At 35.9% G+C, this 27,883-nt stretch overlaps 1 protein-coding gene across 4 annotated transcripts in view; it reads right to left on the minus strand.

Annotated features, from left to right (window-relative positions):
- The window catches only part of FGD5 (FYVE, RhoGEF and PH domain containing 5), a 154,762-nt gene that overhangs the window by 65,331 nt on the left and 61,548 nt on the right, over positions 1–27,883 (minus strand). For all 4 annotated transcript variants that reach the window (XM_087954647.1, XM_026678403.2, XM_026678412.2 and 1 more), the window contains exons 3-5: positions 20,725–20,854; positions 1,724–1,782; positions 1,588–1,618 (exon numbers count right to left, since the gene is read on the minus strand). In XM_087954647.1, coding sequence (XP_087810773.1) covers positions 1,588–1,618; positions 1,724–1,782; positions 20,725–20,854 — 220 coding nt within the window. The remainder of the gene's footprint in view (positions 1–1,587; positions 1,619–1,723; positions 1,783–20,724; positions 20,855–27,883) is intronic.

A 27,883-nucleotide genomic window follows, 5' to 3' on the forward strand; every position in this document is an offset into this window, starting at 1 on the left:
CATGTTTGACAGATGTGTAACAAAGTCAGAACAGTCTGAATACACTTACATTCGATAATTCAGAAGATTTTAAGGACTAGTGTGTAATTGAAACCAGAAGCTTTTCTTTGGAACTAATGGACAGACAACTAACACTCATTCTCCCTCCCTCCTTCCCTCCCTCTCTCTCTCTGAAAACTAGTGCAAGATTATTAAATGCTCAAAAGTGAAAAGGTTTGGCATTAGAAGAATATTTAGTGAAGAAGATGGAATTTGCGGAGATGGCTGAACTGACTTTCTTGACTAAACAAAGACATTGCTTAGACATTATTGTTGAATGGAGACCTCTTATATATTTTTCTCATGAAACAAAAAAAAAAAATGAACTTATGATTTGTACATCTGATGAGTAGGTTTAAACATTTAAACAATGGGAAAAATATTTTTGTAACCATAGAATAATTGTTTTTCCTGCAGAGAACACTGAAAGTTATTTTTTCTATTTCTTTTTATCTTTTCATTTTGCATTTTTCTTTTCTCTCTCTTTTCCTTTATTCTTTTTTTCTTTACTTAATAGATAACAGATAATCAGAGTTGGAAGGGACCTTGTAGGTCATCTAGTCCAACCCCCAAGCAGGAGACCCTACACCATTTCTGACAGATGGCAGTCCAATCACTTCTTGAAAGTCTCCAGTGATGGTGCTCCTACAACTTCTGAGGGCAAGCTGTTCCATTGGTTGATTGTTCTCGCTGTCAGAAAGTTTTTCCTTATTTCCAGGTTAAATTTGTCCTTGTTCAGTTAATATTAGTTCATTTAATATTAGTTGTTAGTTTTTAAACTTTAGAGACTCCTAGAGCTACAAATATTCTCTTATATTAATATTTAGTTTTCTTGTATTTATTTAACAAAACTGACTGCTATATCAATTATCATCAGGGAAACATGCTGTAAGACCTCTGTTTTCTAGGTTTTCATGGCAATCCTAGGTATATTTTTTCCAGAAATAAAGCTTACTGAAATCAATGAAGCATATTTCCTAGTGAACATTGGTTCCTGGATAAATAGCAAAATTCCTGCATCTAAGTGGGAGTTGATAGTCTAAAATGTCCGCTGGATGTTTTTCTCAAGTATACAACACATATTTGAGTTATAGAGGTGATTAATAGAGACCATCCAATGCCTAAGCAAACAACTCTAACAACATATTCTCTCTCCTCATCCAAATAATTTTTACAATTGATTGCCCTATTACATGGCTCTTTTCAACATTATTTTTCTGAATCAATGATAATCACCACCCCAGTTTTTTCCCCTCCCTCCCTCCATAAAGTATTTCAAGAAAATCATTTTCTTAGACAAATTCCTGGCAAGTTGTCTGGCTGACAATTCGCACAGATGCAAAATTCCAGATTTCTGGCAGACACAGAGAATCATCCTCCCCCCACAACCCTGAGACAGATTTCATTGCAACGCCCCAGTAAGCTCTTTTTCATGACAACCTGCCCCTCACCAAATTCACCTCAGTCTCCTCAGTGCTTCTTCTGTCTCCTAAATTATTACTAAGTAAGACAGCAATTAGCTTTCAACAATTAAAATGATTTACTTACCGTATGTAACAGCCGGAGCATCTCCACATACCTGTGAAAAAGAGATGCAATTTTACTAAATGGCCAACCAGCTAGAGCTGAATGAATCAAATCCACTGCATAGTTCCTAAGGATTTTTAAAAGCTGATTGACTCACACTTTTTCTGATGACACAAGTTCCTGGGCGACAAGTTGAGCTCTGGATTGCCCTTCTTTCTGTGAAAAGCAAAGGAAAGGAGGGTAAAGGTCTGCAAACAGTTTGGATTCGTATATTATTATTCATAATAGTTGCCTCATACAACTAAAAATTGTAGGTGGTACACAAGTATAAAACCCAAAATACAACACAATATAAGTTTACCACACTGAATTCTGACATGTTTTCCTGGAGATCTTTTCCAGGGCCACTCATCAAATATAGGTAGTCCTCAATTTATGACCACAACTGAGCCCCAAATTTATGTCGTTAAGTGAGATATTTGCTAAGTGACTTTTGCCCCACTTTACAGCTTTTCTTGCCATGTTTGTTAAGTGAATCACTACAGCTGTTAAATTAGTAACACGTTTGTTAAGTGAATCTGGGTCCCTCCTGGGCTTTGCTTGTCAGAAGGTCACAAAAGGCAACCATATGAGTCTGGGACACTGCAACCCTCATAAATGTGAGTCAGTTTTCAAGCATCTGAATATAAACCACATGATCATGGGGACACCACAGCGGTTGTAAGTGTGGAAAACAGTCATAAGTTGCTTTTTTCAGTGATGTTGTAACTTCGAATGGTCACTAAATGTAAATTGAGGACTACCTGTAAAGTAAGGTTTGTGGTAGCCTAAGAAAAGCAGTTTTTTTGTGGGGGGGGGGAACACATCTATGCAATGACTTCTTCAGAGAGGGTCTCTTACCAACTTTGGTGTCATTTTTTTTAACCTCATAGAGGCAGAGCTCCCAAGAGTCTGCTAACTGTTCCCCATGGCCATGAAGTAAGGGAAAGAGAGATCCATTTTTTATTGTAGCACCAGCATTGTAACCCCTTACATTATTAGGTTTTAGAAAATGATTCAAAATAAAATTACTTAAGAGAGACTTTGGTTATTAATTGATCCTAATTCTTTTTTTTTTTTTTTTAGTTTTTGTTTAGTTGCTGCTAGTTTTTTCTAATTGCTTCATTATTATTATTTTTATCATGGAAGTTTTATAACTGGGGCATTCATGGAATGGAGATTAAAAAAAAATTAAGGTGGTAAGTGCAACAAGGTATTAAAAGTGGGGAGGGCTTAGATTTGTACCCATTCTTAATATTTTTTTTTGGGGGGGGTTCTCTCCTTTTCTGGACCCTCCCACTCCCCCACCCCCATATTTATGATTCATACTTATGATGGTTGCAGTATCCCAGGGTCATGTAATCATCTTTTGTGACCTTCTAAAAAACAAAGTCAATGGGGAAGCCAGATTCACTTAACCACTGTGTTATTAGCTTAGCAACTGCACTTAACAACTGTCACAAGAAAGGTGGTGAAATGAGGCAAAATTCACTTAACAGCTGTCTCATTTAGCAACAGAAATTTTAGGCTCAATTGTGATCATAAAGTCAAGCACTACCTGTATTCCCATGTAATACTTGAGTACATAATATGAAACTAAGCCACCATTTATTTTAGTCACAATAGGTTTATACTATATGTGTGTTATCCTTTGTTTTGCCCTGTCCTCTACCTTTGTAGAATAGGATGATCTATCCCATCATCTGTCAAAAAATCTTTACATGCTGATATTTCTTAACCTTGATGATTTCACCCTCTTTGCCCTTGATAAACTCAAGTGAGATGAGGCCAGTGAAAAGCAGGTATACTTAATTATGTTTCAGAGCTTATATAAGCAAGTCAGAAAACCCCATGAGATGAAACTTTAATGCAGACTTAACCAAGAGAGTGCTGTATATTTGTTGGCTTTGAAAGGATCTGTTTGCCCTCACCTCTTTGGAATTCCTTGATTGACAGAGGAACGCAAGATCTTTTTTGGTATTACCATATTCCTGAATATTCTTTGATTGTGATCATATATTATGTTATTTTCTTATAGTGTCCCAGTTAAGATGTTTGTACAAGTGAGATCACTGCTTCCAAATCAAGGCTATCTCAGTTATAGTGGGTAAAACAAAGAAACCAACAAAAAAAAAAATGTAGACCTTTTTGTTCTACTGGTATCGGGAAAAATGGGTTTTTAGAATTTCACATTCTTTTATTGCCATTTTTATTATTGTGATTTTGTACTCTATTGCCTTTTTTACTCATGTTTGATTGTATCTCCTTATTGTGTGAGCTAAAATATTTTAATTACTTCTTTAGTTTCTTTATAACATCTTTTAAATTAATTTATACATTTCTGAGGAATCTTCAAATACTATACAATAGAAAGAATATTAAACACAGAAGAAGAGCAAACCATCTTATAACGAGAAATGGAAATACTGCTGGTATTAAAAGATTGAGAGCAAAAAAGAAATAACTTTTTACTTGATGTCAAAACAGTGAGGATATGGGCACCAAGCAATCTTCTCTTGAATGAGAGGAGGGCATTGAAAACCTGAGGAAAATTACTTTTCTTTTTCATAGTCATCAATTATATATCAATTTGAGGGGAAACTAAAGTACTAAGTTGACTTTGATGAGATGGGTGCCGGTATAAATTGGATTATTAAAATGAATAAATAAATTGACTTTCGGTGATAAGCGGAAATATATAGAGAATTATGGAAAGATACATGCTCGGTATTACAAAACTAAATAGAAAGACCCATACGTGGATTAGACAACAAACAAAAGTATACAATATCATCAAGAAAGTAACAGAATTGAAATGGAAATCGGCTGGTCTCATATCAAGAAGAACTGATGGCAGGTGGACCAAGGCAGTCACAGAATGGATGGATCCCACTTGATAAAAAGTCTCCATGAAAGAGACCTAAAACAAGATGGATTGACAACATCAGCAAGTATTGTGGGCCCAATTGGCAAGAAAAGGTTCAGGACTGTATGAATTGAAAATACGAAGAAGAGCCCTTCATCCTACAGTGGATAGACAACTGCTATGATGATGGTGATGATGATGATGATGATGATGATGATGATGATGATGATGATGATTTTCTTCTTTTAGGTGTTGACATACTTTACTGATCAGACTTAATCCGTTTCAGAAACAAATTAGAAGGCAGTAAAGGCAAGTAGTCTAGTATGTTGACAGACTTTCTTCCCAATTGAATTACCATCTCAATATTATTCATTAGCTGAAGATCCAGGCCACCATAAAACACAGTTCTTTAGGCATGACTTATTTAAATTATTAAACCTAACCTTAATCTTTAGACATTTCCTTGCAAATCATTTTAGTTATTGTTGTGTCATACTTTTGTAACCTATCAGTTTATAGAATGTGAAAGACTTGTCAGTTATTTTTTGATGTTGTCATATGAAAATTAGATGATCATCTGTTTTCATATACTTATAAGCATGACTAAGAGTAAATAATAAAAGACCAATAAACCATCTAAGCACTTTTTGTTTTTATCTTTCAAAGAATGTTAAGAATTAATTCCTAAAGATCAAACTGCAGTCATAGCACTGAAAATCTCCACAATGAAAAACTTATAAATAATCTAGTAAAATAATATGGTTAATTTAAATGTACCAAGTTACTTGTATGTAAATGTTACTTTTCTGTAAGAAGGAAGAAAGAAAAATAAATTTGTCTGAACAATTGCACATTTTTATGTACAATCCCATGGTCCCTGATAAGCCATAAAATACATATCACAATAAATGTCTTAAGGGTTTTAAACAAACCATTGTTTATATTATGTTTTACTATGATATTTAATTATTAAGCAATGGAAGTGTAAAAGAATTATATCAGAGGTAAATGACAAATATATATATAACCAACCAATCAGGATGAAGAAAAAACCATTCTGGCACAGCAGTAGGCTAGCCCCAAATTTAAAACAGAAATGGCTGTGAAAGTCTGACTCACAGACGAACACAATACAGAAGCCTGATGATGGCAGATGAGATTCTGGTGAAACGTTGCTTCAACTTTAAAAGCACAACTATAATGACGTGGGAAAATCCCCGAACAAAGCTGAATACCATATATATATATTTGTTTTCTTAAGTTTTCGCGGGTACTTACATGTATGGCATTCAGCTTTGTTCGGGTATTTTCCCACGTCATTGTAGTTGTGCTTTTAAAGTTGTAGCAACGTTTCGGCAGAATCTCATCTGCCATCATCAGATGTATACAGAATACATCTGTATACAGAATACATCTATACAGAAGCCTGATGATGGCAGATGAGATTCTGCTGAAACGTTGCTACAACTTTAAAAGCACAACTACAATGACGTGGGAAAATACCCAAAGCTTATAACAATATATATATATATATATATATATATATATATATATATTTGCTGATATATTTGTATATATATATTGAAGTATCAGCAACGTTCGATCATTCATCATCTTCAGGCTTCTGTCTTCAGCTAGAACCTCAGAAAACAAATATATATATATATATATATATATATCTATCTTTTGACTTCTTTAAATCCGAAGAATCATTATTAAATGTCAGATTTAATAATGAGTTCATTGAGTTTTTGACAATATGTATTAGTAGAAGTTTGCTTGAAGAAAATGTGGCTTCAGTTAGTCACAATAATTTTGCTTTTTGTGATCTCTTATGAAATTTAATTTAATTTTCCCATGAACCTGAATAAGAAAAAGTTGTCGTGCCTACCATATGGTGTCAGGAAGCATGTATTAAATAGAAAATAGACTCTCTAACATTTCAATAGGACTAACCTATTATTATGGTTTAAATCTTTCCAAATTAGAATGTATACACACACAGATAACATATACATATACATTGATACAGAGGAAGTTCATTAGCTGTGATACCAAAACACCACAAAATGCAAGAGGTAGAAACACTGGCCACTCTGCACGTCCTCTATTGATGGGCTTGGCCTACAGCTGCCAAGAAGTGAAGCATATTTCATGCTGCCTAAGGTTCACTCTCTTTTCTTGTATACACTTTGTCACAGTTAGTAATTCTATTAGTGATTAATTTGTCTTCAGGCAAAAGTCAAAACACTGGGACCCCTGAACCACGTGGCCTGTCTAGGGAGTTCTGAGACAGTGTCTTTAGGCGTTGCCCGTCTTATGTTGTTTAATGGCTGTTTGTTTAACCAGGAAATGAACTCTAGGAATGACGACAGTGTCCAGAGACAGTTTTCTGGGAAAGGAGAGATGTAGGTGGTACAGACTCTTCAACTATCACGGTCCTAAAGCTTGAACCTGCCACTTAATTTTAGTAATCGTTGCCAGATACTCTATAGCCCTGTAGTAAATGTTTTGCATTCTTCCTTCACAAATTCACTTTGTGGTAGTTAACAATCAGGACGCAGGATATTTTTTTCCTCATGCCTAAGTCACAAACACTCTCTAATACATGAAACAAACAAATGCAGGTAGTCCCGGACTTACAATAGCTTATTTAGTGACCATTCAAAATTACAACAGTACTGAAAAAAGTGACTTATGACTGTTTTTCACACTTACAATTTTGCAACATCCCCATGGTCATGTAATCAGACGCTTGGCAACTGATTCATATTTATGATGGGTACAATGTCTCCGTATGATGTGATCCCCTTTTGCGACCTTCTGACAAAAAAAGTCAATGGGGAGGCCAGATTCACTTAACAACTGTGTTATTAACTTAACAACTTCAGTGATTCCCTTAACAATTGCGGGAAGAAAGATAATAAAATGGGGCTAAAGTCAGTTAACAACTGTCTCTCTCAGCAACAGAAATTTTGGGCTCCATGGTGGTCACAAGTCGAGAACTATCTGTAAAAGAAATTCAAAATATGGTACATTGCAACAATTACATTGAAAAATGTAAACATATAATAAAAAATCCTCAAACAATAGTCTAGAGGCCTGTGGAATATCAGTTCTCAATACTAGAAAAGATACTTTGTCAAAATACTGCATTTATTGGATAAAAGATTTATTGGAGGGAACAAAGACTATTTTAAAAAAAACAATTTCATCCACATGCATGTCACAATTACAAACCACAGGAAATGCCATAACAACAATGGTTGCCTAATTAGTCAAGAACTGGGATAAAGTGTTGTATATGTTCTTACCAGTTTAGTATTTTAGTTATAAAATAACCTCCCTGAACTCATGCCCCCAAAATAGAAAGCCAGCATTCACAATATTGTAGCCCAACTGCCCATTTAGATACTTGATGGGCTTTAGCACCCGTACTTAGAGAATCACTTGGTTCCCCTCTTCTGTCTTCTTTCAACAGACAAGACAGAATTGTCTTGTCTGTTGTCCAAAGGGTTGGAACTTTGGACACATAGTTGCCATTGCCTTATTGACTTTTTTGACCTCCCTTGCCACTGCCAATAGCTGGAATTATCTTTTCAGGCTTGGGGAGCTCCAAGAATAACATTCAGACTGTTTTTCTTTTAAATAAATAAACAATAAATCTATTACCTATTTTTATATTGTTATTTATTTGAATTTATAAGCCTCCCAGCTCCAACAGACTTTGGGCAGCATAAAGCTATGTTAAATGTAACTTCTTTAGTCTGTTTGCTTAAAATCAATATTGTTTGTATAACTGGCAATAGAGATATAGACACAGAAACAAAAAAATTATTTGACTGTTCTTTATCTCTTAGGAGAGGGGTCTGCAACCTTAGACAGTCAAAGAGCCATTTGGACCCGTTTCCCACAGAAAAGAAACCACTGGGAGCCAATAATTTAACAACCTGTGTGACTGGGTGGGCATGGCCAACTCAAAGTTGCTCCCTCCCACCCAGTCACCTCCTTCTCTGGAATATGGAACGAGTCTCCATCCCCCGCCATCATCCTTATCTTCTTAGGAGGAGTGATGGGGAGGGGTGGGAGGGGCCAGCCAGTGCTGAGATCAGCCGACAGGGAGCCACAGCAGAGGGCTGAAAGAGCTGCATATGGCTCCAGACCCCTGTCTTAGGAGATTGCTCTATCTATGAGCTGTGGTGGCGCAGTGGTTAGAATGCAGTACTGCAGGCTACTTCTGCTGACTGACTGCTGCCAGCAGTTTGGCAGTTTGATTCTCACTGGCTCAAGGTTGACTCAGAGTTCCATCCTTCTGAGGTTGGTAAAATGAGGACCAAGATTGTTGTTGGGTGCAATATGCTAACTCCGTAAACCACTTAGAGAGGACTGGAAAGCACTGTGAAGCGGTATATAAGTCTAAGTGCTATTGCTATCTGTCAAGCAACAGGGTCTAAGAAAATCTGATATTTACGGTTACATGTCTTGATGGTAGTACCAGATGATGATACTATAACAATTATTTCATTATTTCTACTTTTTACTCTTTTTCCCCTCTTCGAAAGGCAAAAAGGTAAATGATCATATTATCCTAGGGCAGGAATTCGAACTGGGCTGTGAAGATTTTAGATAGTTCTAAAAGAAGCAATTTGAGATCTCCAACTTACTACCCTAAGGATTCACTCCTGCTTGCTAAAGCCAGGGATTCCCAGTGGAAGGTTCAAGAAATCCAAAATGGTGGCCAAAATTACACAATCAAAGGATAAGCATGTGACATCAATGTGCCAACAAAAAGATGGGGCTACACAGTCAAGATGCTATATTAATTTCTTGACACATACATGGATACAGACACTCCTGAAAAGTGATTGGTGCTAGGATTTGGTTGTAGCTTGCATTAGGGACTTACTAAGTCATGATAATGAAAGCCTGTGACATTAACATAAGAATCATACTGAGAATCTGAATTGCACATATTAGCTTGAAGTTATTGTTCTAGGAACAATATATATCGTTGCTGAATCCTACGGAAAAGAATTAATATCTTTAAAGTCTTCTGGCTCTGATATAGTAAATGAGTAACACCAACCATAAACTTCTTGCTCAGAGAAGAGTGAAGTGATTGCTTCAGGTAGCTGAATTAATGTCGTGAAAAGGCAGCAATCTGTTGGTGATTTAAAGTTTTATTGTTGTAGTTTTACTGCCAAGAAACAATTTTCTGGCTCAGGTGCCCTAGGTGCTAGATCCTGAATTGGAACGGAACATTTGCTATTCTGATCCAAGCAGCAAAACCATTTTTACAAGCACACTTGCATCTACTTTCTGACTGGATGTGGCCTAATACAAATATATAGGAAGTCCTCAACTTACGTCCACAATTGAGCCCAGCACTTATGTTGTCAAGTAAGACATTAGTTTAGTGAGTTTTGCCCCATTTCATGACCTTTCTTGATGCAGTTGTTAAGTGAATCATTGTAGTTGGTAAGTGGATCTGGTTTACCCATTGTTTTTGCTTGTCAGAAGGTCGCAAAAGGTGATCATGTGATCCCGGCACACTGAAACTGTCATAAGTGTGAGTCAGTTGCCAACTGTCTGAATTTTGATGATGTGAGCATGGGGATGCTGCAATGATTGTAAGTGTGAAAAATGGTCATAAGTCACTTTTTCAGTGATTTTGTAACTTTGAATGGTCCCTAAATGAACTGTTGTAAGTCAAGGACTACCAGTAATGCTGGCTGTGGAGAACCCATGGTGGGCAAAGAGATGGGGGGGTTGAATAACTGCTTGTACTATAAGTATCCTTGACTTATGACCATAATGGAGCCCATCAATTATGGTCATAAATCATGAGTGTCATAAAATGGCTCATCAAACGACTGGCTTAATTTTACAAACTTTTTTTTTGTAGTGAACACAATGGTTGCAAAGTGATTGTTGTAGTCATTAAGCAAACCCTATGGTCATTAAGTGAACCCATTTTTGGCTTTTGAGACTTTTTCAGTTTCAAAACTAAGCCTAATCCCCTTCCAACTCTAAAAATCAGTAAATCTTTATATGGTTTATTAACATCTGTCCTGCAAAAGAAAGCAATGATATTGATTGAATTTACTTTGATTTGCACTTCTTTACCGCTGACTCCAATATTTATTTACTTACTTACTTACTTACTTACTTATTTATTTATTTATTTGTTTGTTTGTTTATTTGTTTATTTGTTTATTTATTTATTTATTCATTCAATTCATTCATTCATTCATTCAATTGGTATGGCTGCCCATCTCAAACAAGTCTGTACAAAGCAAGAGATAAAATGTAATCATAAAGGAAAGTCAGAAAGAATTATTCTGCTTCTCAAAATTACTGCATTCTGTATTGTTCGTTTTGCCATTGTATTGTTCCTATTTAAAACATATATTGCTAACAAACTGCCTATCAATCTGAGGCAAAGAAATTCCTAAAGCGTATGAGCAATATTTTTCCAAGTTAAAACTGCATTCTGGAAATTCTGTCTCTTTTCTCCATCTTGGAGGAATAGGCCACATCATTTGCCGGGGTGGGAGGATCTTATTAATTACACAAAATCTCTGTTGGGGGGAAAAAAGTTTCTAATTTTGTCTTTTCCTTAGAAGGACATTCCCTCCAGCAAAAATATAACATACGTTTAAAGTCTTTAAAAAAAAAAAGACTCTGTACTTGCTTCATTATATGAAGGTCAAAGGTTTACAAAACAGAATGATTAATGGAGCCTGGAAACCAATCCCACCCAATTGAAAGATAAGGAACAGTAAAGACAATTTGACAAGCTGCAAAAGTGAGGCTGTTGTTGCTTGGTTCTTTGCAAAATCTTTGTGGCCTAGCCTGCTATTTCCTTTATTTGCAGACAGGCCTGTTCTGCATTCCGTGATTATTCACCACCCCGTCCCCCCTCCCCTCATGCCACAGCTTTCTGGCACCTCATCAGGGTGGAGTGGACCGATGTCTCACTCCCAGTGATAACTCAGATATCAAGTACAGTATCTGTGCATGTTAAACCACTTCTATACCAAAGCCTTCTTAATTCCTGAAGTATAGGGTGGTGTTTCCCCCCTCCCCCCAGAAATAAAAATAAAAATGGGTGAATTAAAGATTTCAAGATCTTACGATGAAGCACATATTCCATTTATATAGAGGGAAAATGGTCTTCAGAATACTGGAAGCTTTTAGGTCATTTCCCCCTAGATTGGATTGTTTTTTGTTTGAATTTAAAACACAAGTCTTCAGTGCAAATGGTGAATCAATCAATTGAATATTAATATACATTATATAGTAAGGTGACCAACCGTCGTCCTTTAGGGAGGACAGTCCTTCTTTTGTAAATTCTGTCCTCTCTCGAAAAGTGTCCTCTTACATGTCCTCCTTTCTGATATTTGAAGACTAATCTGTAAATCTCCGTATTTGATCGATGCTGATCTGATCCGTTGTGTGTGATGTGACGTATTTGTATTTGACATGACGATTCATCAAGGCTCAGTACAGTGCGGCAAGACGTGATTATGAGACGCATGCGCTCCACACAGGAGAATTGTTTTGAGAGAGTGCACCGCATGCAAGTGGCTTTGTTTTTTTTTCTTCAATTTATTTGTATCCTCCTTCTTGTTGTAAAAAAGTTGGTCACCTTATATATAGGTAGTCCTTGACTTATGACCATAACTGAGTCCAAAATTCTTGTTGCTAAGTGAGACAGTTATTAAGTGAATTTTGCTCCATTTTACAACCTTTCTTGCCACAGTATGTTGAGTGAATCACTGCAGTTGTTAAGTTAGTAACACAGTTGTTAAGTGAATCTGACTTCCCTATTGCTGTTGCTTGTTAGAAAGAAACAAAAGGTGATTACATGACTCCAGGACATTGCAATTGTCATAAATATGAGTTGCCAAGCATCTGAATTTTGTTCACAACCATGGGGATTCCACCAGACTCATATGTGTGAAAAATGGACATAGCTCACTTTTTCTGTGTTCTCTAATGTTCACTAAATGAGCGATTATAAGTTGAGGACCATCTGTACTTAATTAGTATACACAAATGATAGGCAAATTATCACAATGGCTACCTTTTCATGTGCAGGAAATTCAAATGCGATATGATTTAGGACAGGAGTGCCAAATTCAAGGCCTATGGGCCGCATCCGGCCTGTGGGGTGCTTAAATCTGATCCACAGGACCGGCCTGGAAATAGTAAAGGACCAGCCTGCTATGACTCTGGCAGCCAAAATGGGGCAGGAGAGGCCTCGCACAGCTCCCTGCACCCCTTTTTGGTGTGACAACCTCCCGGAGCACTCTGATGGCCAAAACAGGATATGCATGGCTTCCCATGTCCTGTTTTGGCTGGCAAAGTGCTGCAGGAGGCCATGCAGGCTGAAAATGGGGTGCGGGGGAACCTCACGTGGTGCCACGCGCCCCATTTTGGCTGTCAGGGTGCTGCAGGAGGTGTCTGTCCCATCTCCCCCGCTGCCCCGGCCAGCCCACGGAGGAGAACTACAATGCTGATCTGGCCGTTGAAGAAATCCAGTTTTACACCCCTGATTTAGGGTATGCCTCATTTAATACATGTGTAATAAACAATAACATTATACAATATTTAAGGATTAATATAGATTATATTTGAAAATTCAACAGAGATATGGGGAGATGAGGTAAGATATTTGTCCAAATAACCTATCATTGCTAATAAGAGGTGGAGGGCAGTTGTCATACCTACGGTATATTGCAATTTCCAAGGTTTGAGAATCAAACAAACTGCATTTCTTTGGCAACCTGCAGGTTATTGTTGCATTTCTTTATCTGACAGTCTGTAAGGCCCATAATTACAGTTTTTTCATGTATTCAAAAGGAACATATCACAGAAGACAGGTTATATTTTTCAGTATCTCAGAAATTGCTAGAAGTTCTACTCTATTATTTTGTCACACAATGCCCTTTTGTGAAGTCTTTTTTTAAAAAATCACTACACGGTAAGATTTAAATAATTTATAATCAGAGTTAACTTAAATACCTCTTCATCAAAAACAACTCTTTTGCCTAGAAAAATGCCTATGCAAATATTTTCAGAGATCATCACATAGTACCCATCATGCATAAACATATTTTATATAAATCATTGCTAGTATTTATACTTAGGAGAACCTTGGGCAGAGGATTGGACTAGAAGACCTCCAGGATCCTATGATTCTATGTTCTAGTAACTATTTTTAATTCATAACATTTGCTAGCCAAACCAAATACATACATTATAGTACCAAAGCAAATTAATTCAGCATTTACCTCAGGATTGTCTATTTTAACTAGTAGAACCGTGGTATGCAGTGATTAGAATGCAGTATCGCAGGCTAATCCGGCTGACTGCCAGCAGTTCGATTCTTACTCACTCAAGATTGACTCTACCTTCCTTATTTGATTATAAATGTTTTAACAGCAGCTAGAATTGGATTTGCTAAAAACTGGAAAAGTGAAAAAATTCTGATAGAAGAGGAGGTGATTAAGAGAATAATGGAATGTGCAGAAATGAGTAAATTGACATTAGAAATTAGAGAGCAAGAAGATAAAGAATATTATAAAATATGGGATTTATTTTATCAATGGCTCGATAAGAAAATAGGGAAATAAAATACATTATAATATAAATATGACATAATAGTAAAGATAAGACAATGTAACGATATGTTACAACTGAGTATAATGAAATGAATGAGACAATGAACTAGGTTTTGTAAAAGTTGAGATTTGCTCGAAAATAATGATGTGAATTTATAATTATAGTCTAATAAGAAGTTAATAATAATAAAATATTGTATGAATAGTTGACTTATATAATATGAATTTTAATCTAAATTTAGAAGGGAAAGATTGTTGATGAACAAAAGATATGTATCAACCAACACACTGTACAATGGAAAGATGGTTTTATTTGATGTTTTATGTTTACATTTGTCAATGTTTGTTGTCAAAATAAATAAAAAAAAAATTAAAAAAAGATTGACTCTACCTTCCCTCTTTCCAAGGTCAATAAAATGAGGATCCAGATTATTGGGGGCAATATGCTTAGAGAGGGCTGTAATGAACTATGAAGTGGTATATAAATCTAAGTGCTATTTCTAGTAGCTGCATTTCTGATTCTCTAGCAGGCTTTATTCCTAGAACCTATTGCATTGGTCCCTCATAATCTGAAGATTTCTCCATTCATGTTTTGTATGCAGAAATTTAAATTTCAATTCACTCCATCCCCAGTTTTGTCCTCTTGTTTTATTTTGCAAATGACGGGTAATCATTTTGCCAAATAGGGTAAAGCACTAATCAATATAGCTAGATATAGAGCAGGTAATTTCCAATACCTAGTCATTGGGAAGGCTTAGTCCAAAATGTTCAAATGGCACAACAGTTCTAGATTATGGGAACAAATTGAGTAGACTTATTTGGCATAAGGCAATTTATACTCAATGCTTCAGATGAATACCCTACCCTTAAACAGTGCTCCTCAAATTAAAGCTTTAATTGTGAATCTCAGAATTTTTAGAACTCCAGCAGCTTTTCTTAAAAAGTGTAATGCAACAATTTTCATTGTTTTACAATTATATTTACTAGATATATCCTATCTTTACAGAGTCTAAATAGTATGTAAAGTTCAGTGCAAGTTCCAAAATCCAAATAGATTTCACTGAATCCTTCAATTTGGAAAGAAATTTCTTCCAGTTAGAGATGATAGTTGTAGTATGGTAGAACATCATGTAAGAATTACAAACTAATATTTTTCTTTCCTTATTTTTTATTTTAACATCAATGGAGCTCGCTTTAAAGAATAATTAAGCTAAGTAGATATACAAAAGAGAATGCTGCTTCTTATGCCACAGGTTACATTATTTTTTGCACTAAAACTCTAGGCAGTAATTAAAAATAATTAATGTTACTTTATTCTTATTTCTGCATCTAGAGTAAGTGGCAGACAGGATTCTCCCCAATGTATAAAATTGTAATTTCAGTATTTATATTATAATCTTTAAGTATCTGTAACCTCTAATTTATACAGGAAACATTAACATTGTTGCTTGTATCACATTAATTCAGTTTAATATTTACTGCAAAGACTTGCTGCATCTTCACATGTCAGGCTTGTTTATTCACAGGTTCTGTCACTTTTCAGACAAGGACTATTAATTTATTTCAACCATCCATAAAATTCATCATAAAAGCTAGAGTCATCATATATCCTGTTTCCATACTGGGAAATCTGAAAATCAAACATGTCTGCTTCAACATGGAATCTCTACTAAAAAAATATGGTCTGTAGAAAATCAAGACCCAATTCTAGATTGTCCCAAAGGTGCTTTTTCAAGGGTCAACTGGACTTATTTGTTTTTCTTTGAAGACGTTTTCGTTTCGTTTCTCATCCAAGAAGATTCTTCAGATAAAGCTTCTTGGACGAGAAGTAAAACGTCTTCAAAGAAAAACAAATAAGTCCAGTTAACTCTTGAAAAAGCACCTTTGGGACAACCAGGACCTGGATGACCGAGAATCTCCATAGACATCTAACCAAATTGTTATCATAGAAGTGAAACTTCCTTCTCAAAGGAAAAAGGGGGCTATTTTTGTTTTGTGTTTTTCTTTTGAATTATGGCATAGAAAACCTTAAGGGGAAAGTACACAACTTCAGGAAAGATACTTATGTACAGAGGTGGGCTGCTGGGGGTACGCAAGGGCTCGGGAGAGCCCCTAGCTAAGATTCTGTGCAGTTCAGAGAACCCCCAAATCCCACTCCTGGCTGGGCCCGCCCCGCCCACCCCACCTCTCCTAGGAGTCCCCATGCGGCACAGTTTGGATGCAGGTGAGTGCAGGGCATGCACAAAGGCTCAGGGAGGGTGAAAAACAGGTCTCCTGGAAGTTTGGGAAGGCCAGAAATGGGGCCGTTTATGGCTTCCAGGGGGGCTTCGGAGCCCGGGAAGGCCATTTTCGCCCTCCTGGAGGCTCAAAGAAAGCCTCCAGAGGCTGGGGAGGTCAAAAATGCCCCCCATCACTACGATGCAAGAGGCCAACTAGGCCATGCCTACCCAGCAACCAGGCAGAGAACCCTTTGCTAAAATTTTTGAAACCCATCCCTGCTTATGTGGTACATGTGATACTCTTAACTGCTTTCAGAAGTAGCACCAATCACTATCACCAAAGCTATGATTGGAGACTTTAAGGAAGTGAGAACCAATCCCTAGCATAAGTATCTTGCAGTCACTGAGAGAAGCTATAGTAACATGAGCATCCAGGACCTTCCAACTTCTGAACAAGCTGTGCAGATAAGCTAATATGAGCTATATGGCACAAAGAGGCAACTTCTTTCATTACCCTCTGAGTGAGCCACTCTTTATTTATTTGATTTGTCAATCTCTTACAAGATAACAGGTATAAGTATAAACATAGTTATGAATACATGAAATGGATACGTATAAGAAAAATAAAAATAAATAATAGGACAGGGATGGTAGGCACGATTGGTGCGCTTGTGCACGCCCCCTACAGGCCTCTTAGGAAAGGGGTGAGTAGACAGTCTAAGGTTCAAGTTTTTGGGGTTTGGGGAAGAAAACACAGAGTCAGGTAGAGTATTCCAAACATTGACCGCTCTGTTGCTGAAGTCGTATTTCCTGCAATCAAGTTTGGTGCGGTTTACCTTGAGTTTGTATCTATTGTGTGCTCTTGTGTTGTTATGGTTGAAGCTGAAATATTCATTTACAGGTAGGACGCTGCAATGTATGATTTTATATACTGTATTTAGATCGGACCGAAGGCGGCATAGTTCTAGGTTTTCTAGGTCTAGAGTTTCAAATCTAGTGGCATAAGGTATTCTGCAATTGGTAGAGGAGTGGAAAACTCTTCTTGTGAAATATTTCTGGACTTTCTCAACTGCATTAATATCAGATACATGCTGTGGGTTCCAGACTGATGAGCTGTATAGGTCTAGCAAATGTTTTGTAGCTCTAGTTAGTAGTGTGATATTACCAGAGAAAAAGCTATGTAGGATTAGGTTAACAACTCCTTTCTGGCGATGTAGTTACAGTGGGCTCTAGCACTTAGATCATTAGAGATGAGTACTCCAAGGTCCTTGACAGAGTTTGGATCCTCAACAAGGTCTTGACTATTCAGCTTGCATTTTATTTTCTGATTTTTTTTGTCAATATGTAAGACAGAGCATTTATTTGTTGGTAGCCTTAAGGAAGCCACATGGAGCCTCATGAATGGCCTGACATTATGCGTCACATCCAAGCAAGGAGAAGGAGGAACAAATATATTGGACAGATGATGGTTAAGAGAGGAAGAATCAACTTCTCAGTTAATAGTTTCCTTCTCCACAATTGAAGTCTTACTGCAGCTACAGAGTTTCTATTTGTTCAACCTTTATGGGTATTTTAAACCATAGATAATAAGAGTATAGCTACAGAAAGCCATCTGTATTGTTACCACTTCAAGAAAGAAATGCAGAGTGTTAGCCACACTACTATATGTTGTGACTATGATTGCTTACAAATGTTCCAAGCCACATGACAAGTATATCCAAATGTTTTAGCAATGAAGGGAATAAAGAACTAACAGCAAACTATCAAGCAGAAACAGAGATCTGATACATAGCACCAAACAATAAGACAGACTGATGAATAGAGGATAATATAGTGATTTTGCCTACTAAATTGGTTTTTTTATGCCCTTGAAGATGTACCCACAGGAGATTGCTGGTTTGTGATATTTCATCTGTGCAACTGTTTGCTTCCTTGATGATATGTCTGAATGCTCAGTAAAATACTGCATGTAAAATATCCTCCTTACCAACAACTGTAATTTAATGAAGATTTAAGGAAAAAGGAATGTCTTCTTTCGACATCTGCCATGTGCCATTTTCTTCCAGGATGCAGTTCTGTTGTCATGAAAGTAAAGGTCACCTCCATGGTGAGCAGCCAAACAAATATATACATGAGACCCACATGTGAAAGCTAGTCCCACTATGCCTTAGGTAATTGAAGCAAGGTAAACTAGAGGTGAAATTTTAGTTAAGTGAAGGGCACCTCACTCTCTGAGGAGCATCATAGAGGTTTAAAAATATTTAGCTGGGAGTTCTCTAACTCAATGCCATATGCCAGAATTTTTAATGCAGTGTTAGCTTCTGAATTATACATTAAATAAAATGAAAAAGGAGAAATCAATGTGACTTCTGGTGAGGGAAACACCCTGAAAGTAAATGCTTTTTCTAATATTGCTTCTCCTCCTCCTCCTCCTCCTCCTCCTGGAACCTGCCAGTTAAATAACATTACATAATAGTGTGGGGGGGTACTTCTTTCTTTGACTGGAGAATATTGCAATAAATTAAAATTTGAAGTAACTCACATTATGCCCACAAGTTTTGAGAGTTTGTCCTCCATTTGTATTCAGAAATGTTCCACCTCTGTGCTTCCAAATAGTGTGTGTGTTTCAAGTAAGTGTTGGGTAAGTGTAGTTAATTGTGTTGGGTTAAGTGTAGTTACAGCTCTTTGGCCATATTTACTGGGTTGTCCTTTGATTTAAGACAGAAGGAAGGGATTTTCAGGCAAGAAATCCATATTTTCTTTAAAAATAAACTATTTTCCATGATACAACAATTCAGCTATGAAAGATAAGCTTAGTTTTTAAATGTGCTCCTTCCCTAGATGCAGAAAAGTACATATAATAGTCAGATTTTGGTTTTAAGGAATCTGAGCAGCAACAGAAGTAGAAGTAAAATTGGTAATAGTACATTCAGTTGACAGAGGAACTAGATTAATTGGACTCTGCTGCAAACTGCCTTACTTACACAAATCAGCTTGTGTTCCTTAATAGCTTGGAATGGATTTACCCATTTTTTAAAATGAACTTAACAGCAGCATTCTTAGTAAGAAATGGTTCATTTAATGCCAAAGCATATGTGACTTTTCAGAACAACACTATCTACTGGTGTCTGACATTTGATTGGGTTGTAAATACCGCAGATGCTATGTTGATCTTATTAACGTATGTCCCAGAGCAACAAATATACTGGCACAGGTTCCAGAATCCTGCTAAGATTTTCATGAAACAGAAACTCACAAGATAGATATGAAATATAATTGTTTGCCTAGAGAAGATTGGGTCTGGGAGAAGAGTTGATAAGAGAAAAAGAAATCATGTTTGTCATGTCACTATCTAAGGAACTTATAAAGCCTTTTTAAATATTTGAGGAACAATCCAGCAACCTGATATTTATTCAAGATTTGTAAGATTATATATTCAGTTAGGACAGAATTTCTGCATAATGAAAACCTACTATAATATTCAGCATAATGAAAACAAAACATTTTAGCAAATAGTCATTTATTACTTACAATATAAATTAGTCAGTGTGATGGAGTAGTTTATGCACCTGATTAAAAACTGGAAATTCTGAATTTTATTCCCACCTAGGTCCCACTCAGTTGGATTACTTGGGGCCAGCATCCTCTCTCAGCCCTATGAAGGAGCCAATGGCAAATCATTTACAAAATCTTGCCAAGAAAACTGCAGGGACTGGTCCATGCAGTTGTCAGGACTCAATGCTGCCTTGAAGGCATAAAAAATTACCAATGCACTTTTTAAAAAATATATATATCACATTTTCTGACTAAATTGAAAATATTTTTTCTACTAGTTGCTGCTTTCATTCCTGTATTCAGGTTGACTTTTATCTAGTAGATAAAAGGTGTACATGAACAAGTCCAACAATTAGACCAGGAAATCAACAAATTACACTTGTTACTAAACCAGCCCAAAACTATTTTCAGATTAGCTCATTTCCAAATTCTTGGGACTATTTTCATCAGTTAAATTTACTATGTCTGCCAATTCTTCTTAACCCTAACCCTAACCCTAATCAAAATGTCCTATTACAATGGCTATATCTAATCGTAAAGTTTTTCTCTACAAAAAATGATAGAGCTGATTTGTGTTTCATCAGTCAAATATTGCTTTTTAAATAGAGTAAAGTTCCCATAAAAACTAGAATTTTATTTTCTATGAATGTTTTAAAATAAATCATCCTAATATAGACCAGTTTTGCCTAGTTTTGAATAGTGCTACATATTCATTTAATGATTTCAGTAATATCAGTACAGACATTTAATTCTAGTTCATTTCAGAAGAAGTGGAAGTAGAAGAAAATATCCTAACAAATTTCCCAAGATCTACAAAATGTATTCCAAAAGAAAAGTGTATTTTTACCTTGTGGATGATATTGGAATCTCCTTGATTACTGTCTTCATCTTCTGAACTCTTCTGTTCCTCATCAGATGTGACATCTTCAAGAGGAATTACAGAGATGGGGCACACCTTGTAAGGCTCTGTATAAGCACTGTGAAAAGAAGGGGGGGAAAACACATTATCTTATGAATACCCACTAGACAAACAGCATAGGAATAAAACTTTATCCTGATTATTAGATTAAGATTTTCTGATACTCTAAAATCTGTTAATTCTTCTGAAGTTCCTTTTGGACTTGTTAAGAAGTCAGGTGAGATAGGGAGGAGGTAGCAAACAGTAAATAAACAGTAATCCATCTATGTCAAGGGTGTCAAATTTGCGGCCCATGGGCTGGATGCATCACACACTGGTCATGCCCACCCCCATTTTAGTGAAGGGGGAAAAGTTGTGATAGGTCACATGATGACAACGTGACAATGCGAGTTTGACAACCCTGATCTATGCCATTCGTCTGGTAAACTTGCAAGATTTGTTTCTCTTGCCATGTACTTGTATACCTCCAAACTAGAATGTTGTTTCTCCATGTCATAAAATATATGTGGGTACATGCATAATTTTGTATACGTGTATGTATGTATGTATGTATGAATGTATTTATTTATTTATTTATTTAGTCGTGCTTATATTTATATTAGAGGAGGAGACCCTTTGAGAGCTGCATGCAATGTAATTTCATTTTAATGCATGCCGATTAGTGTACATTCAAAGTTGCAATAAAGTATTCTATTCTATTCTATTCTATTCTATTCTATTCTATTCTATTCTATTCTATTCTATTCATTTGGAAAGCAGAAAAAGTATTTCTAATGTGCCTGAACATTCATAAATCTTTGCTTAAATCTAAATGTTTATGATTTCAAAATCACTCGCACTTTGAACAGGAGTAATATTTGTAGAATCTTCTCCAAACAGGTGCTCAGCTGATGTGTTGAACTGTAGCTTATAGTATATAAACCTATATATAAACTTATAAATCATATTGGCCAAATCTGTCTCCCTCTAGGTAGAAATAGCCAAAGTTTTAAAGCATATTAAGGATTAACACCATTTCCATCTCAAACCGTAAGTCTCTAGTAAGAGTTAAGTGGCATAGAGGGCCAATGAAGAGAGACAATAAATTTATTAGCTAACTAAGGAATAGTGTTATAAATATTTTTTCCTGCCATCAAGCTATAACAAAGTACATCAGAACAGTCTTGGCCCATAGTTTGCATTTGTTTCTCAAATTATCTAAACAAATAACTCTAAGGCTGCCTTCAAGCAAGATACAGACTCTCCAGCCATTCTTCCCTAAAACTAGTAATCGGAGGCGTTCTGGTTGGAACAACTTATATCCTGCTATTCATTTAACAACAGAATCTGCCTATGCCAAGTCCCTGGGAAGGACTCAATAGGTGGATAAAAATGCCAAATACAGGCTAAACATCTGGATGACTGTGTGACCAACCATAATGTGCCAGTAAGGAAAATTGGTGGCAATATACAGTTGAAAAAATAGTCAGACATGCCCAAGTTAAAATATGTTGGATCTGAATACAAACTGATATAGTCTTATAACACACCAGATTTAATTGTAGTTGAAAAAAAAAGAAAGTGTGGATAATGCATGTGGAAAGCAAAGAATTGGGGAAGATCACAAAATATCAAGGTCTAAAAACTGAAGTTGAAAGATGATAGCATAAACTGCTGTGGCAGTCCCAGTGGATATTGGCATGTTAGGTTGCAATACCCAAAAAACCTTGGACAGCACTTAGAAAATCTGCATGTTGACAAAATTGACACCTGCCAATTACAAAGGATTACACTATTTGAATCTGCACATATACTATGCCAACATATTATAGGTTTCTTAGGAAGAGCTTGATGCATTTAAAGGCCAACACCACTAAAGAACTGACAGCTGTTATTTCACATTTTTGTGTAAAAACAATAAAAATAACCCTCCAAACAAAAGTGGAATATCCTATCCTAATTTTAAGGCTTCCCTGTCAGCTCTTGGAATTTCAGTTCTGACTGTGTATATTAGCCCTAACTGGTAATTTATCCTGCAATTATATAATCAATAAATGCTGATGCCTTGGTTAATCCAATTCTGGCCAACCCAAGCAGATGCCAACTTCTCAATCCCTTACTGCATAATAAATGGATTTGTCCAGGCTTTTTGGTATCCCTCAAATTCCATTCAGCATTATCTAAGATATCTTTAAAAATTAGGGGATGCCTGGTATGGTCTTTCATATCTTAGTATGTTCAAGAACATTCTGAAGACAAATTTATGATTGTGTCAAAATGGACCCCAAAAATCCAAAAAAACATAGCATATTCACCATCCAAAATGGTTGACTAAATGAGTCCTTAATTTCTTATTCTTTTTGCATATAAGAAAGCTGGGATAGAAAAGCACCCAGCTAAATTTTTTTAATTTGATTCAAAGCAGGCCCTAGTCTACTGCAATCATACAATACCTCAGACAGTAGCTCATAACAATTGTTAATAATATCTGGTGCACATGATGAGGCTGTAATGGCTTTAAAATGAACAGCAACTGCTCAGGGAAGGAACTTGTGGCACATTTTCACAGCAAGCATATAAGACAACTATGTAAATGCAAGCTATTACGACTCCCTGAAGCACTGCAGAAGGCAACTCATCACCTTTATGGGTCTTCCCCCACTCCTCCACTCAGTCCCTTATTAGATACTTCCAGTCCACAATTCACCAAATAACTTTAGGATGAAGAATAGTCAAACTCTTGTCTCAATGACTTGGTTTACCTATTTATGATATCTTTTAATAAAAAGAAAATCTTCCATTGTTTCTCAAAGACCCAACAATCTCATCACTAATTAACCCAACATGCTGCAAAAGTTATGAAGTATCAGAGATAGTTACAAAGAATAGCTCTGTGAATATATATTTGTGAGAATTTTGTCCGTTTCTATCCATGTACACCCAGTATTTTTGAAGCCACTTAGATACTATTCATTTTCCTTATATTCTTCAAGTTTTGTCCTTCCTAATTTAATTATAGTGCTTTTTATGACAATAATGTCAGACTGAATACAGGGCAATTGCAATAGAAATATCAGATTTTAAATCAGGGACTGTTTTAACCTGATCCAGAAAATACTAGCATTACTGATCTCAATCATTAAATAGTTTGTACTGGTAAAAGGAAGCTTCCAATAGTATTAGAAAATGTGTGAGAAATTTTGGACCAATCTCTCCCAACCTGAGCACCATCCAGGTGAATATATATGTAGACTTCAACTCCCAGAATTCACTAGCCAGCAAGTTAATTGCTGATTATTCTCAGGGATTAAGTCCACGTTGGATACTTTTTACACCAAAAGTTACAGTGCAATCTATTTGCCACGCCACCCCCCAAAATAGTTGTACTTCACCTTGAAACTGAAACATGTATGCATTAAAAACTTCTAAGGAGATTTTATATCCCATTGCAGTGCAGTGCACTTTATATAGAATCAGATTTTTGACCTTGAAAGATAAAAAGCTGTCCTGTTTATTCTGTTCTGATATGGCAATTGAATATCACACAAGAGACGTAATCCAAAGGCTGAACTGATCAACTGCAACCTTGTTTAGAATTCTCATTAAAGCCTCTTGGGAAAAGGAGAGTAAGAACAGCATAGCTATTTTACAAATGTAGCCCATAAGATAGGTTCTATACATAAAATTAAAAATGTAGAGAATTCTGCCAAGCTTCTTGAGGAAGCTCTGCAAGTCCAGTGAATTAGGTGGCATAGAAATCATTCTAACAGGGCAGGGCAAGACAGAGCATACAGCCATTTATTGGGGGTGTTCTAGGTCTGGAGTCTAGCACATGTCCTAAGCAAGAATATACTGTATATTCCTTCATCTATTTCACTTCTGACATAATTTTCTGTCTCTGATTATTCCTTTCTTTTTGCCACATATGTCATATTTTACAGCTCCTTCCACTCTTTTCCCCAATATACAAATGTTTATGAACTTATATATTATATATGCATCTATTTCTGGGTCACTTGCAAAGTTTAAAAAGTATAATTTGAGTAAGTTCATAATCAAGTAAAATGAAATGCAAATTGAAAGAATTTCTTTTCCATTAGGAGTGTTAAGTATGCTGTCAGGGCATTCTTCTCAAACCACAGAGGAGAATATAATGGGAAGAAATTGATAGAGCTAAGAAAACATTTTCAGCTACAGTGCTGATTATAAAATGAAATTACATTTTCAGCCAAATAACTTTGCAAAGAGACTTAATTTACAGGTGGATAAATATGGAGTGAGGTTTTTTGCATCTTGACAGAATTTATGCATGTTCTAATTTCATATATACATGATGTAAAAATGTAGTATTTTCTTTAAAATCTACTGTTTTCTATCTATTGTTTGAAGTAGTACAATCCTAGATGTAAACTTCTATTTCATCTATTCTATTCTTCACTCAGACTGATTTTTTTTCTCTTGAGAAGGGTCTCTTTGCTTAATACAGCTGCTGTTATTTATTGTCTCTCCTCAAAAACATAATACAAGTGCTAGAAGTATCTTCTGCTGATACAAAGTAGTGGTGTTTATAGCAGAAACAAAGAAAAATTATGCTAAAGTATCTCCTTGTTCACAAAGAAACTTAAAAATTCATTCAGCCATTGTAGTCTCAAAATCCCTGCTGATATCTTAATGAGCTCTAGTGGGACAGAAACCACCAGTGTAGCTTTAATGATGATTAATTATATTTCGGTTCCAGAATGTCTGTCTGGAAGGAGCATCATGGCTGTGTATGGTGAAGTCTAGAAAAATGTTATTTTATTGCTCCCTCCTCATTCATCTTGGGGGTTGAAATTCACGTATTGTATGTGAAGTGCTTTCTTTGTTGTTTCATAATTTTTATTAAAAAAAAAATATTGCCATAGTAAAAGCAAACACAAATCAAGCTAAGAGAAAGAGAAAGAATAAAAGTGCAAAGAGGGGGAAAAGATGGTAAAAGGTAAAGAAAAAATAACGTAAATATAAAATATTTTATATATATTTAAAATGAAATGCAAATTGAAAGAATTTCTTCCCCCTCAGGAATGTTAAGTATGCTGTCAGGGCATTCTTCTCAAGATATTTGTAACTTTAGACTTATCAAATTTGTTTACGCTTAAATGAATTTAATAATTCTTCCCTCCTTCTAAAGTTTCAGATATTTGTAATTTTAGACTTATCAAATTTGTTTACGGTTAAACTAATTTGATAAGTCTTCACCCCTTCTAAAGTTACAAATATCTCTTCTTCTCATAACCTATCCCTTATCTATATATAAATCCTTAAATCATCAGCTTTTTTATCTTGATTTCAGCAAGAAATCCATAAGGTTGCCAGAGATTACAGAAACATGTCTTATTTTGACCTTGGTCAAACAAACTAACTTTGTATATTCCTTCCTTTTACTTCTAACAGTCTTGGTCTTTAATTCATTCAGATGTTGTTGTAAGGTTTAGTCTTGCTTCAGTTTTTCTTTTTCTCACCCCAAGGGATTCTTTGAGGCTTTAGCACATCTCCTTTGTAAAGCCAGTAAAAAAAAAATCATGATCATGGTCATTTTTTTAATATTTGCAATTCCACTTTTATTTTTAAAACTTCAAGTAACTTATTTTATATATTCAGCAGAAAAGTCTTTATCAAGTTCATTCATTCTCTTGGGTTGTCATTTGCATTTTCACTTTAGTTGCCTTCTCTGTGTGGTAATCCACACTTTTTTGTTTTCCAATATTTCTGACTCTACTATTTCTGAAACAGATAAAATTTGTTTCACATCTACTTATTCCTTCGTCAGCATACTTTGAACATTGTTTATCCCTGGAAGCAAGCATCAAATTTCTGGCTCCACTCTTTGAGAATCTCCTTAAATATTTCAAATGTTAAAGCGTTTTATTCCGTTTTGTAAATCCCTGTACGAATTGAAAATGAAAGACAAGTTTACACTCCCCCATCCCCCTCTTTTCTGCATGGAATCTTTAGTCCTCTTTTGTGTCCAGTTTCTGAAATCATAAAGTCTTGTTATGACTTAAGATAGACAAAGCAATTGGGTTCCCATGAACATCTATTTAAGTTATTTAAGTATTTCCAAAATCTTAAAATAAAAGTCTCAATACTTTAAATTTGTCTAAATCCTTAAGTTGTTTACCATTTTCTTAGATCAAAATCTTAATTAACTTTTTACTATTTATTTCATATTCTTTAAGTTCTTAAACTTGTGATCATTTTTTCTTTTGTCCAAGAAGGAAGGTAAACTTACCAGATCATTTTTTTATACTTGTCATTTTGAACATCTCTGGTAACCTTTGAGTAATTAAACAAGCAGTTTTCCAAAAATTAGGAGTAAGGCTAGCAAACTCCAGTCCACTTGCCAGTTCTTTGAGCTTTGCCTCAGTCATTGTCCTTACTGTTTCAGACACGTGTTTAGTTTACCATGCCTCTCCCAGAAGTCCCACATTTGTGAAGGGCTTCCAAGTTGGAGCAGGTTGCCCTACAGTAACAAAGTAGCCATTTAGAGTTTCCAGAATAAATGCTTTATATTTTATTTTTTAAATTTTATTTAAAACATTTATATAGCCACCCTTTTGCAACCATGCTCTAAACAAAGGCTGTCAAACTCGCAGCCCATGGGCTGGATGCATCACGTGCTGGCCATGCCCACAACCGATTTAGCGAAGGGAGGAAAAGTTGCAATACGTCACATGCTGCTGTAACGATGCAAGTTTGACACCCCTGCTTCTAAACTAAGAGACATAGTGGTACAATGGTTAGAATGCAGTATTAGAGGCTAACTCTTCCTACAGTCAGAGTTTGATCCTGATCAGCTCAAGGTTGACTCAGACTTCCATCCTTCCAAGATCAGTAAACCCCAGATTGTTGGGGGCAATATGCTGACATTTGTAAACTGCCCAGAGACTGTTGTAAAGTACTATGGAGCTGTATATAAGGCTAAGTGCTATTGCTAACCAGCTTTGAATCAAAAGATTATATCTGTTCTTTTATGTATCTTTTATTGCAGCAGTCGCCAACTGGTGGGCCATGAGAAAATTTTGGTGGGCCGCAGAGAAATCTCACCCCCTCCCAGAGCATCCCCACA

This window comes from Notechis scutatus, chromosome 2 (assembly GCF_049901735.1).
Source record: "Notechis scutatus isolate UNSWTSFEM ecotype Mainland chromosome 2, rNotScu1.2, whole genome shotgun sequence".
Taxonomy (NCBI): Eukaryota; Metazoa; Chordata; class Lepidosauria; order Squamata; family Elapidae; genus Notechis; species Notechis scutatus.